The sequence below is a fragment of the Python bivittatus genome, unplaced genomic scaffold (genome assembly GCF_059951505.1).
Source record: "Python bivittatus isolate LINGU-HERP-01145 unplaced genomic scaffold, Pbiv_v1 ctg000850_np1212, whole genome shotgun sequence".
NCBI classification, from domain to species: domain Eukaryota; kingdom Metazoa; phylum Chordata; class Lepidosauria; order Squamata; family Pythonidae; genus Python; species Python bivittatus.
In genome coordinates this window covers 42,942,325-42,955,894 of record NW_028277112.1, presented here as the reverse complement: position 1 = coordinate 42,955,894, position 13,570 = coordinate 42,942,325, and the positions used below count along the sequence as shown (strand labels likewise).

The following is a 13,570-nucleotide window of genomic DNA, read 5'->3' as shown; positions in this document are numbered from 1 at the left end:
GTTATAGTTATAAAGAACCCTGGAGGAAATGGATGATCTGGATCCTTGGCAGTTGGGATGCAGGCCTGTATAACATTGGTTGCTCTTGTTGAAGACTTTTGGTGGAACCAGGATAGGAGGGGTACAATCAAGGTCCTGCTTGGTCTCTTAGTTGCCTTCAATACCATTGTACAGGGCATCCTTCTGGGCCAGCTGTGAGGGTTGAAAGTGAAGGGTACTGTTTTGCAGTGAGCTTTATTTCCTGAATGGCTAATCTCAGTGAGTGAGGGGAAAGAGGTTGTATCTGTGAGCACTGCATTGCCATAGGTCTAAGCCCTTTTCCTCTCTGCTACATGAAGTTCCTGGAAGAGATCATTCATTGGCATGGGGTGGAAGATACTTAGGTCTGTATCTGTTGTATCAAGCGCTGATAGCTTCCCTATGTGAACTGCAGCAAGTGTAGTGCAAAACAAGTGGATACTGCAACAAAACAGGAAAAATGCTAGGAACAATTACAACAACTCAGCTCTATACCTCCACCCTGCACTGGGCAGGAAATGCAGTGGAAATTCACACAGGGATTCACACAGGGTCTGGATGTGGAAAAACAGGCTTAGGTTGAATCCCAGCAAGATAGAGTAGCTATGGATTAGAAAGCTGACTGAGTCAATTATTAGCTCTGGGTGGGATTGTATTCCCCTGGTTTGAGCTGGTGTACAATTTGGGACTCCCTGTCTGTCAAAAGAATGTCATCTATAGACACTCCATTGTCAAGCCTTTTCCGTGATGGCTCCCTCTTACTTATTTACTTACTTACTCCCAAAGACTCAGAGCCATGCCTCTAGTTTCTTCCAAGGAGCTGTGAAAACATGGCTCTTCAGGAGAGCATCTGGGGACAAATGGGTTTCATTCTACCTTGAACAGTGCTACATTAAATTGTTGGCTGTGTCTTTGTAGTTCTGTTCTGTTTTTAACCCTTTCCTGTGCTGATTACTATCATTACTCAGAATCTTTGGGAATTGAATGGCATAGAACCAAAGTAAATAAGTTACAACCTCACATTGCTCTTCATTAAAAAAAAATTATAATCTGATCTCCTCATTAATGTAATCAATGAATTACAATTTCACACATGATATGACTACATTTAATGAAAAAGTGGTTATACCTGCCATTTCTGCAAATGCCTTTTTCAAATGTAATTTATTAATTGGTCTTAAGGGTAGAAAAATAAAAAGAAAAGACCCAAACTTTACCACATTTGTTTTAAAGCCACATCATTAAAACTAATCTCATAAAGGCTTCTTTTTTGTTCTGGATTATAATTTGGAGTAATTGAATTTGGAATTCCCAGTTAAATAATTTTTAAAAATTAATGGTGACATAAAAAGAGAAATTTTGGGGGAAACTTATCTAAGTTATGTTTTATGTTTTCACGTTGGCATACTATATACATGTATTCCTGATTCCTGATCTTTTCTATTTTATAAATAGATCTATTTCTTTGAGTGGCTGATTCACATTTTTTGCATGTGTTTTACAAAAACAAGCTAGCATGGTACAAACAAAAAATAATTAATTTTTCCTTAATGTTGCATAGATGGGGGAAAACATACTTGAGATTAATTCACTGTATCATTTGAAGAAAATAATTTAACAGTTTATCTGACTTCTTTATTTTTAGGAGCTTTTGTCTACGGACCTCAGTGCAAGTCCATTGGAAAAAACAGTTGCAACAATTTGATAATCGCCAGCAGTCCAATGGTGGTTCAGAGACTGGGACCTCTGTCTCCTTCTGCTCAGCAGGTCTCAACAGCATGCAACCAAATCAGCCCTAGTTTACAGAGGGCTATGAATATGACAAATCCAGATATTCCATCTGATACAAGGTCTTGCATTCTGTTTCTTCTTTCTTCAATAATATAGCAACGGTTATCATATCTGCACCATCAGAACAGTATTTTGCACCATTCAGTTCTGAATTATCTTTCCTGGTGCATACCACTTAACAAGAGACATTGCCACTGACCATCATACTTGCAGCATTTTGAATTTATCACCAGCAGTTTTATACATGTCAGTGATTCCTCTGAGTTTACTTCCAGGATATTGGAATTATGTGTTACAGTAATGTTAGTGAGCTTTAAATAACTTGAAGAAAAACTTTAAATAAACTTTAGCAAATATATATGGGATACTAATAGTTAAATTTATTTTGGTCAGTAACCTGATTAATTTATCATTAAATGTTATCTAATATATAGGGCAGTGATGTCTAATTTCTTATGGCAAAGAACTATAGTTAATGTTCTTTCAAAAGCTGATGTGTAATGAATGAATCTGTAATACAAAACTGGCAGAGTTTTAAACTTCTTTCATATTTTATGGGGAAGATAGATGATGATGATGATGATGACGACAGTGGAAATTAGTAAGCAATAGACAAAGAGGAAACTGCAGAGAAAGGTCTGAAGGATTGGTCTTTCATGAAGGCCTTGTGATCCTCAGAAGAAGCTTCTGAGATGTACACAGGACTTCTAGTGTGGTGAAAGGCTAATTCTTTTTTGCAGAAATTCTTATGGTGGTATAGCACTGGACATGTCACAGCTTTGTTAGTGCTCATTTGAATATGCAAAGATCAATATTTAAAGTTTTAATTTTAATTATCAAAAATAAATAACTGAGCTTTGTATGCCAACTGCTCCATATAATTACCAAAATCTGGAATTAAATTACTAAGATTACATTGTTCTTTCATTTTTTGCTTTACTACAGATCTCTTATATCACGTGAATCTTTGGCATCCACAACCCTGAGTCTGTCAGAAAGCCAGTCAATACAGAGTGTCAAACAAGAGTGGTTTCATGGTTATAGAATTTATCCTTCTCTTCCATCCAATCAGGGTTCACAAAATAGCAATGAATTAGGTGATGTCACAAATGCTACATCTGGGATATCCATGTCCAACAACTTTTCTACTTCATTGCCATCTTACTTGTTCAGTGTGGAAAACAACCATCCGCCTTATTCTAGTCCTCACCATTCCTCAGCCAGATCTCATTCAGCAAAAAAAAGGGCGCTGTCCCTGTCCCCTTTGTCTGATGGCATTGGGATTGACTTCAACACAATTATCCGTACATCCCCTACTTCTCTAGTTGCATATATAAATGGTTCAAGAACATCTCCATGCAACATCTCTCCTCAACCTGAAGTTTATGGGCATTTCTTAGGAATAAAGGGAAGTTGCATTCCCCAGACTTGCTCTATACCTAATCCTCACAAAAGGCTTCTTATGGCTAATTGCAATGCTACACCTCCAGACTACAGTGAAAATGGAAATGGTGAATATCAGCGCATGCAACAGTTGGAGCAAAACAACCTACAGCCATTGGTCACAAATAATATGATGGTTCAGCAAAGTACATGTCTAGCAGAGAGCCAACCTGTGGGAGTTGTGAAGGGTGGACATGGGGATATTTTTTCTGGAAACACAAATGGCATACCCTCTGCTTCTCCACTGGCTCCCCTTGTTCTTCCTCCTCCACATGGTCCACCACCCCCCTATCATGCACATCAGCATGCACTCATAAATCATTCCCGTCCACTTTCCTTGCCTCCATCTATCCAGAACTGTTTTTTAGATGAAGACAGTGAACTCGATGATTTCAGTGGCAAGCACTGCTGTCGTTGGATAGATTGCAGTGCTACCTACGATCAGCAAGAAGAACTTGTGCGACATATAGAAAAAATTCACATAGACCAGAGGAAAGGGGAAGATTTCACTTGTTTCTGGGCTGGGTGCCCTCGAAGATACAAACCATTTAATGCCCGTTACAAATTGCTTATCCATATGAGAGTGCATTCAGGGGAGAAGCCAAACAAATGTACGGTAAGTCTAAAATGGTGTTTATCACATGCAAAAGATCCAGGAATCTACTTTTCAGTGCTGTGCTGGTGTTTTCTTAGTAAAACATCTCGATAAAAAGGGAAATGAGGTTTGTTTATATTAATTAAGGAAAAGGAATGAATGGATGGAAATGTCAGGTGCATGGATAGGGAGGAACATGTTTTAACTTGAGCTATTGGAGCATAGTAAAGCAAATAATTCATCTTTTGGTTATGATTGCTTTGGTTCAGATCCTGAAAATTGGTTCTGGTTTTAAAAATTCCTCAGTGAAATAGGTGAATTAGAAAAAAAAATGGCCTGATTGTTTTGGGAGGTGGGGGGAGAAGTGTCAGGTTCTTTTTCTTTTTTAAAGGTATGTAACTTATCCTTAACCCCACATTGCCCTAAAATGGAACCAAATCAGTCACCGCTGCCTGCTCTGGTGAGGTTTGGCCTACTAGATGGGGTACTAGGGTTGCAAATTATGGGTTGTTCATCTCTGATATAAAGCCTTTGAATATATGTAAACTCTCTTCAGATCTTCTAATAAATAGGAGATGACTGGAGTAAAAGCTTTTTGTCATGAGGAAGATTACGGAGTGTGTGGTGAATTATATTTCTGGGTGCTCTAAAGGGCAGCAAATAGCCAGTTATTAAATATATTACTTTTTTTTTTTATTTGCTCTCAAGCACCAAAGTGTTTTGGATTTTTTTGGTTTGAAAATAGATAAGATTACATTTTAACTGTCTGTCTACAAAGGAATTTCTGATCAAAGTAGCTCACAATGTAAAAATAGAATATAGTAATACATAAAATATTTTAAAAATCATACTAGATATTTTGAAATATACTTCCTTTGCCTTTTCTAGCTCACTTGGATGGGAATTATAGTCTAGCGCATATAGAAGGTACCAAATGAGAAGTCTGTTCTAGATATATTTGAAGATCTCTGTTCACATTTTCATAAACAGCAGTATATTGTTTAACTACCCTCTTTATTTTAATGTAGGAGAATGATCTTAAAATATTTAGTTGCTATCAGTATATTTTTTAAACATGGATTATTTTTTAAATGTTGTGGCTGATTGCTTTTGTATATTGACATAATAAACTAATTTCCAGTGCTTTATAAAGTCTAATACCATTATCCATTGAATAACGTCTTCATAATATTACTGAGGGTACTGAATGATAACTTACAGTTCTGAGATAATATAAATTGAATTAATGATAAAATTAAATGCCCCAAGATGTCCCAAGATACAAAACATATATTATTGTTGCAAACTGTACATTCAGTGTTGCTAATTCAGTTAAATATACTTAGTAGTGCTGAACAAGCAAATGTTTTTATTATATTATTGAGTTTATCATTTACCATAAAATGAGTCTTCAAAGAATGAGGCTCTTATTGCACAATCACCCTGCTTCAGACAAGGCGTTTGTGTGGGACGGGGAGAGATGTAAACAACTTCCATGTATAATTATCCTGTGTTTTTCCTTCACTTCCAGGAAAAAGGAAGAGCAGGAATACATACACAATTCCTTTTGATCAATAGTTGCATGTTCTTCATAAGATGGCCTCATACTTTCTCTTAAACAACAATCACTGAGTTTATTTAAATAAAAGAAGTATATAAATGGATTAAACTCCATAGTCTGTTTTTCCTCATGGAAGATATTACTCTCCAGCTAATTATTTTTATTCTTTTGAGTTTTTGGACTTTTCCTTCCTGCATAATATGCTCTTCCTTTCCCTGTTTCCTTCCTGCTCTTCCTTTCCCTGTTTACTGATTAGAATCACATTGGCTGGAACCTCCTATACAGTGGGGCAAAAAAGTATTTAGTCAGCCACCAATTGTGCAAGTTCTCCCACTTAAAAAGATGAGAGAGGACTGTAATTTTCATCATAGGTATACCTCAACTATGAGAGACAAAAAGGGGGGGGAAATCCAGAAAATCACAGTGTCTGATTTTTAAAGAATTTATTTGCAAATCATGGTGGAAAATAAGTATTTGGTCAATATCAAAAGTTCATCTCAATACTTTGTTATATATCCTTTGTTGGCAATGACAGAGGTCAAACGTTTTCTGTAAGTCTTCACAAGGTTTTCACACACTGTTGCTGGTATTTTGGCCCATTCCTCCATGCAGATCTCCTCTAGAGCAGTGATGTTTTGGGGCTGTCGCTGGGCAACACGGACTTTCAACTCCCTCCAAAGGTTTTCCATGGGGTTGAGATCTGGAGACTGGCTAGGCCACTCCAGGACCTTGAAATGCTTCTTACGAAGCCACTCCTTCGTTGCCCGGGGGTTTGTGTTTGGGATCATTGTCATGCTGAAAGACCCAGCCACATTTCATCTTCAATGCCCTTGCTGATGGAAGGAGGTGTTCACTCAAAATCTCACGATACATGGCCCCATTCATTCTTTCCTTTACACAGATCAGTCATCCTGGTCCCTTTGCAGAAAAACAGCCCCAAAGCATGATGTTTCCACCCCCATGCTTCACAGTAGGTATGGTGTTCTTTGGATGCAACTCAGCATTCTCTCTCCTCCAAACACGACGAGTTGAGTTTAGACCAAAACGTTCTACTTTGGTTTCATCTGACCATATGACATTCTCCCAATCCTCTTCTGGATCATCCAAATGCTCTCTAGCAAACTTCAGACAGGCCCGGACATGTACTGGCTTAAGCAGGGGGACACATCTGGCACTGCAGGATTTGAGTCCCTGGCGGCATAGTGTGTTACTGATGGTAGCCTTTGTTACTTTGGTCCCAGCTCTCTGCAGGTCATTCACTAGGTCCCCCCGTGTGGTTCTGGGATTTTTGCTCACCGTTCTTGTGATCATTTTGACCCCACGGGGTGAGATCTTGCGTGGAGCCCCAGATCGAGGGAGATTATCAGTGGTCTTGTATGTCTTCCATTTTCTAATTATTGCTCCCACAGTTGATTTCTTCACACCAAGCTGCTTGCCTATTGCAGATTCAGTCTTCCCAGCCTGGTGCAGGTCTACAATTTTGTTTCTGGTGACCTTCAACAGCTCTTTGGTCTTGGCCATAGTGGAGTTTGGAGTGTGACTCTTTGAGGTTGTGGACAGGTGTCTTTTATACTGATAACAAGGTCAAACAGGTGCCATTACTACAGGTAACGAGTGGAGGACATAGGAGCCTCTTAAAGAAGTAGTTACAGGTCTGTGAGAGCCAGACATCTTGCTTGTTTGTAGGTGACCAAATACTTATTTTCCACCATGATTTGCAAATAAATTCTTTAAAAATCAGACAATGTGATTTTCTGGATTTTTTTCCTCATTTTGTCTCTCATAGTTGAGGTATACCCATGATGAAAATTACAGGCCTCTCTCATCTTTTTAAGTGGGAGAACGTGCACAATTGGTAGCTGACTAAATACTTTTTTGCCCCACTATATTTACTTATTGCAAGACGAGAAGAATAATGCTAAGTGCCAAGAGAATTTAATAAGAAATAAGAAAAAAACTCTGGATTCTGTAACATTGTTTTAAAATTCAGTGGCATAATTCTGTAATCCAAAGCCTCTCTTTACCATATTTTCATCCTTGATTATGACTTCATTATCCTAGGTGTTGATTGAAGTACAGATAGTCATTGGCTTACATCCATTCGTTCAGCAAACTGTATAATTGCAATGTCACAGTGACCTGTGGTCACATGATGGCTATTTGTGACCTTCCCTGCTGGCTTCCCAGAAGCAAAGTCAATGGGGAAGCTGGCAGGGAAGGTTACAAGTTGCTTCAATAAGTCGCTCCCTGCTGCTTTTTCTCCCACCCGCAGCACCCTGCTGCTCATGTGCAGCCTCTGCCAGCCCTCCCAGTGCCTCCCTGGCCTCCTCTGATCTGCATGTGCCCTGCGCCGGTCTTCCCAAGGCCTCTCCAGACTTCCACTGGCCCTCCCAAGGCCTCCACCAGCCTCTCCAGACCTACATGCAGCCTCTGCCGGCCTCCCCAGCCTGCTCCTGGCTTCCCCAGATCCATGCACAGCCTCCCCCAGCCCCCTGTGGCACCCCTGCACTCCTTACATGGAACTCCCGCCTCTTCCCACTTAACAACCTGTGTGTCCTGGGGTTACGATGTCAATCTTTGTCACTAAACGATGCAGTCACCTGATGTCACACTTTACAACCACATCACTTAGCAGTGGTAATCCTGGTCCCAATTGCCATCATAACCCGAGGACTACCTTTAGTTCTAATAGATCTTATGCAGCCACCACCAGAAGAGTGACTAGCAGCAGAGCAATATAATAATAATGATGGATAACTTTTAGTATATTTTAGGAATATTTGCCTAAGGTATTAACATGCTATCTTTCATCTGTCAGTATTTTTTCATTTTTGAATTTATGAACGAGTGAGAATTCTGCAGTGTCTATTGACAGGATGATGTTTAGACTGAAGAGTAAGTGCAGATGGATAGTGATTTATTATTTATTTATTACTCATGCCGTCATTGTTTCTCTTACTTTCTCTCAGACATGCCAGAGAAAAGAGTGGTGACTGGTCAGCATGCAGACTGTCACTTGCCAATAGCTAGTTTAAGGATTAAAAGGTATATACAAAGTTGAATAATATGCAGATATTTTAGAGAATTATCTAAATTGTGAAAAGTTTACTAAGGGGAAAAAAACTATGTAGTGTCATAAAAAGAGCCACCTACATATAATAACAGAGCCAGTTTGGCGTGGTGGTTAAAGCACAAGGCTAGAGACCAGGAGACCAGGAGTTTTAGTCCTGCCTTAGGCACAAAGCCAGCTGGGTGACTTTTGGACCAGTCTCTCTCTCTCAACCCTAGGATGCAGGCAGTGGCAAATCACTTCCAAAAATCCTGCCATGAAAACTGCAAGGGCTAGTCCAGACAGTCACCAGGAGTCAACACCAACTCAAAGGCACAAAATAAATAAAATAAATATAATAAAGCAACCAAGATAATGGGAAAGAAATAACTACTGGCAACGTGTACTCCCTCTGATCTCTTGCCTTCATCTTTCACAGGTCATGTGATAAAGCTAAACCTTTTTGGCACCATTTTTGGGGAGTAAGTACCAGTACTAAACAAAGAACTGAATGCTCCCCAGAGTTAGGCTTGCTGCATTTACTTACAGGATTAAATCTCAAGCTTAAAAATAAGGAACTTATTCTCTATTTAATTTTAGCAGCTAAAATAATAATTGCCCAACATTGGAAAACTCTAGATAATGTAACAACTGATTAACAAGGCATTTTCAATGGCTACATTAGAAAAAAAATCATGAAGTTAAAATAATGAAACATCAGAGGCAGGAACCGCAGTTCTATCAAATTCAGATGGATTTTATAGTTTATCTCAATAGCAATTGACTATAATGTGGTCATACTTTATACATACGGTAAATGCTTATGTGCACAGTAACTGTCTCTTTACTGACTTTTTAGTGGATTTTCTGTATTTTCTTTACCTTTTTTCTCTATGCATCTTGGATTTATGTTATTTAGTTACTTGATAATGTTTGTTAATCATTGTTCAATAAAAATATTATCTCACATCTGGCACAGTCATTGCTAAAGTGCTGTTTTTAGTAGCAAGCACTTTGGGGGCAAAATAAAGCCACTTTTAGGCCATTTTTAGCAAAAACAAACTAGCATGGAGGAATGAGATAAATGCCTACTGTATACAGTTGCTTTTTTTCTGCTAAGAAATAGATGTGATCCATCTTGTACTATGAAGGAAATGTGTTGTCTGTCCCTTAATCTCCCCTTAAAAACATTTTCTTTACTTTCCTTTGTTGTTGTATTATGGCTTTGTTTTGTTACTGACTGGTAATTTCAGTTAATCCATCAATTTAAAATTATATATCTTTTTGTATATATTATTAAAACATTTTTCTATAAGCTTTCAATGGACAAATCTATCCTGTAGATAAAATATTTTTTATCTAATCTGTCTTTTCTTCTGTGGGACCATTATGGTAATAATTCTGTTGTCTAATATTTTCCTAGTTACATTTAAGAATGTATTAAGAGCATACTGGAACATGCAAAATATTAATAAGCAAACAAACTTATCTGAACCAACAATGGAATATCATTTACTGCTAATTAGGATTCATGACATGATGGAAGGACAAAGCTGCTTTTGTTTTGTGAAAGCCTGAAATGCTTGCCTACTGAAATACATCATCTTCTCTCCCCTCCACTCTAATGCTTTTGGGCAATTCATATGCCAGAGTTCTACCTCTTTGAGCTCCAAGTTCTGCTCTGGTGGCTCAGTCCTACATGTTGATACTTGTTTTATATGTGTATCTGAGGACATTCTGCTACTGCAGTCTGAGCTGTTCATTTATTTATAACTCTTTTGAAAAAGAGTATAGATTTAGCTCAAAGCCTGAGGATACTTACTTGGAATCTAAGCTTGATCATAGAGCAGCAGTTCCTGTTGTAATGAAGTACGCAAAAGACTTTGCTGAAATTAATGGGCACGAATAATATTTTGCATGTTCCAGATACTGTGGTCTTCTGCACAAAATAAAGGCTGGGCAGGCTTTTTATAACTTTTAAACAGAAATAAGCTTAATACCTTTGTTGGTTGGTGACTATGCCACTAAAACGTGCAGTACATCTTACCTTTAAATAGTAGTGTTTACATTTTAATAGAGAAAGACAAAAAAGAATAGAGTTGCTATATCTGTGCTGCAAATACCCAAACAACCATTAGACAGTAGCAAAGGGTTTTCTGTATCTCTTTGCCGCCATCTAGTGGTCATCTGAATTTTTCCAGCCCAGATGTAGTGGTCACAAAAAAGAAGCAACTTCTTAGGCATCTTACTGTTCCAGGGACACATCAAGGAGAATATTGGAGGCCAGGAACTTATGGAATGACTAGAGTACAAAAAATATTATCATGATTCAGTGGAGGTAGGTACACTAAGTGAAGATTAAGTCAAAATACAGAACTGAGAATTCAGAAAACACAATGTAGCACACCTTAGGAAAGATAGATTCTGGACAAAAGAAATGATAAGAAGCAGAAACATAAACAAACAGGCATAGCATATTCATGACATGACAGAACTGCATGCAGAGGTTTATCTTTCCAATTTTTCAGTTGTGATTGTAATTGTTCAGTTTTGTATACTGCCTTTGATTCTATCACATTCAAAATGTTTTTCTTGCGGACATATACTAACGTCCTCTCTTTGCTTTTAGGTAATCATTTAAAACTTCGATTTCATCCTCCACTGATTACATTGATACCGTATTCTCTTCTGAAAATAATTATTATTTTTGTTATTGTTATTAATAAAATAATTTCTTTTGTATTGGATTCTTAGTTTGGTCTAACTTGGTGGGCTGTCATCTGTGTTTCCCAACCTGCCCTATTAAAGTTTATCAGACTAACTTTTTTTTTTTTTTTTTAACAACTAGCTGATACAAGTTGGACCAAACTGGCTGGATAGCATCTCTGCCTAGTTAGACTTGTCAAGTTGTCAGTTTCACAAACATCTTCTGATGCAGCTACCTACTGCTTGGGGTGGAAATACAAAGCTTTGTGGTATATACATGCTGGATCTTGTCCAGAAAGCTGTTAGAGATAACACATTTGTCATCAGAGTAATAAGATGTTGATGTATTATTTCTTTAATATTTTTGTCCATAGTAGAGAAAAAATAATAAAAGACCTTTTTTGAGAGTGTGCATAGTACTGCTGCTCCTGCTTATGCTAAAGTCAATAACATTGGCAGACTTTTTCTGCATTATTTGCTTTCACTGAACTGTAGGTAAATAGCAATCTCTTTGGTTATAAGAATGCCTAAATCAACCCTTTTATTTTAAGTGTGATTAATTACTTTTAAAAATCTCATGGCAATTTTAGCTATACAAACAGTTTAAGCTATCCATTAAATAAGAAGGCATTGTGATTGCCCAAATAGAGTTGAATATATAACAAAGACATGCCACTGCTTTTAAATAATGGATTCATCATAATTGTTATAGCCATGGCTATTGTGTGCCAAGCAGCTAATTACAATGATTGAATAAAGGAATGTGTCTAACAGGACAATAGATGCATAATACCTGATACTGGGTATTGTTATTATACCTGATATAAGGGTAATATTCAGGCTGGAAGTTGGAGCCACTTCTTACTTCCTTGCTACATACTGAATTATCACTACCAATGAGGCCACTGGATTCAGAAAACATACATTTCCATTTAAAGGTAGAGCCAAAGGTTAGAGAATTCTGGCTTATATTTCATAAAGAGCATCATCATGTAGTATACACTGCTCAATTATAATTATCTTACTCTTCCCACCAGAACAAGCAATTGAAGCAACCGGAGATTAATATCTGAATCAGGATTAGCTTGAACGTTAGAGACTACTTGGAAAGGGCTTCTCAGTGGATGAATTTAAGACTTCCAAAATGCCTAAATGGGGCTTCTTCCTTTTCTTCTCTCCAGTTGTCTCTTCAACTTGCCACGTTTTCCTCTTCTGTTTTGCTGTTTCTGCTGGAATGAGGGATGGGAATGTATGTATGTAATGTAATTCTGTGTGTGAGAGTGGTTTGTGCATGATAAAGAATGACCGATGTACACCGTTGGAGGATAATTTTATAAATGGGGTACCTTATTTCAGTTATTAATTCACTTAATATAATGTATTTTTATTCTGCCTTTTTTCTTTATATAGCTATAAATCTAGATACACATAAATACACACACATTTCTATATTTGATTTCTATTCCACTTCATACATATACATAAATGCATACATTTATTGGGGGGAGAGATCTCCAGGTTCAATTTCAGATGGGGTTGACAACCCAAGATGACAAGGTAGGAAAACTTGCATTGCATACAAGTTTTCTGTATTATATTTGTTTCTGTATACAGTACTCTTCACTTTGGTGGGAATGGGGGGTGGGAAGTCATCTTAGGATTGTCTTCTTTTTCAGTAAATAGAATAATTCCAATGCTTTTCTTCTTGTCTGTACCTTCATGCATGTGGAAGCAGCCTTCTGTTATTGTTCTGTGAGAACAATCAGTTTACGTGTTCCTTTCTGAAGTTACCACTGAGCATATAGAAATGCTTTTCTGTCTTCATTTACAATTCCCTGAATGACATACTGTTGCTTCTTCTGGACCATTTTTTCATTTTCTCAATTCTTATAGGTTTAAATATTTATAAAGTGCTTTAAAATCTATTCAGGAAAGTTAAAGTAATAAAAGAAATGGAGGCATTCATCATGGAGTTTATTCTTTGTTTATAAATGTTGTCTGTCTCCATCAAGAGAAGCATTTGGCTCCTTGTTCCCTTGAACTGCATCTGTAGTGAAGATTTCAGTGCATTAATGCTTCCACTTCTGTTTTGGCTTGCCAGAGTATCTGAATTTCTTGGATAACATTCTTTCAGAACTGTCAAATAATAAATAAAATTGTGTTTCATAATCAAAAGCAAGCTATTAGGTTACTCCAGATACACAGCAGGAGGTTTTAAAGACAATAGGTATGAGAGATTGGAGTAAGGTATAAGCTTCAGATAGAATAAGAGAAAATAGAGAAAGATTACATGTTAGAAAAGAAAAATAGCCTAAAACCAAACACAGAAGGATTTCTGCAGATATTGACAAAGCATCATTAAATAAATTGTTAAAATGAGAGTTCCTCTTAAACATTTCCTTTTTTC

General features: G+C 37.4%; 1 protein-coding gene across 1 annotated transcript in view; it reads left to right on the top strand.

Annotated features, from left to right (window-relative positions):
- GLIS3 (GLIS family zinc finger 3) overlaps positions 1-13,570 on the top strand; it is a 166,506-nt gene that overhangs the window by 57,566 nt on the left and 95,370 nt on the right. Inside the window, exons 4-5 of the mRNA XM_088129960.1 lie at positions 1,664-1,868; positions 2,755-3,868. Of these exons, the coding sequence (XP_087986086.1) occupies positions 1,664-1,868; positions 2,755-3,868 (1,319 nt within the window). The remainder of the gene's footprint in view (positions 1-1,663; positions 1,869-2,754; positions 3,869-13,570) is intronic.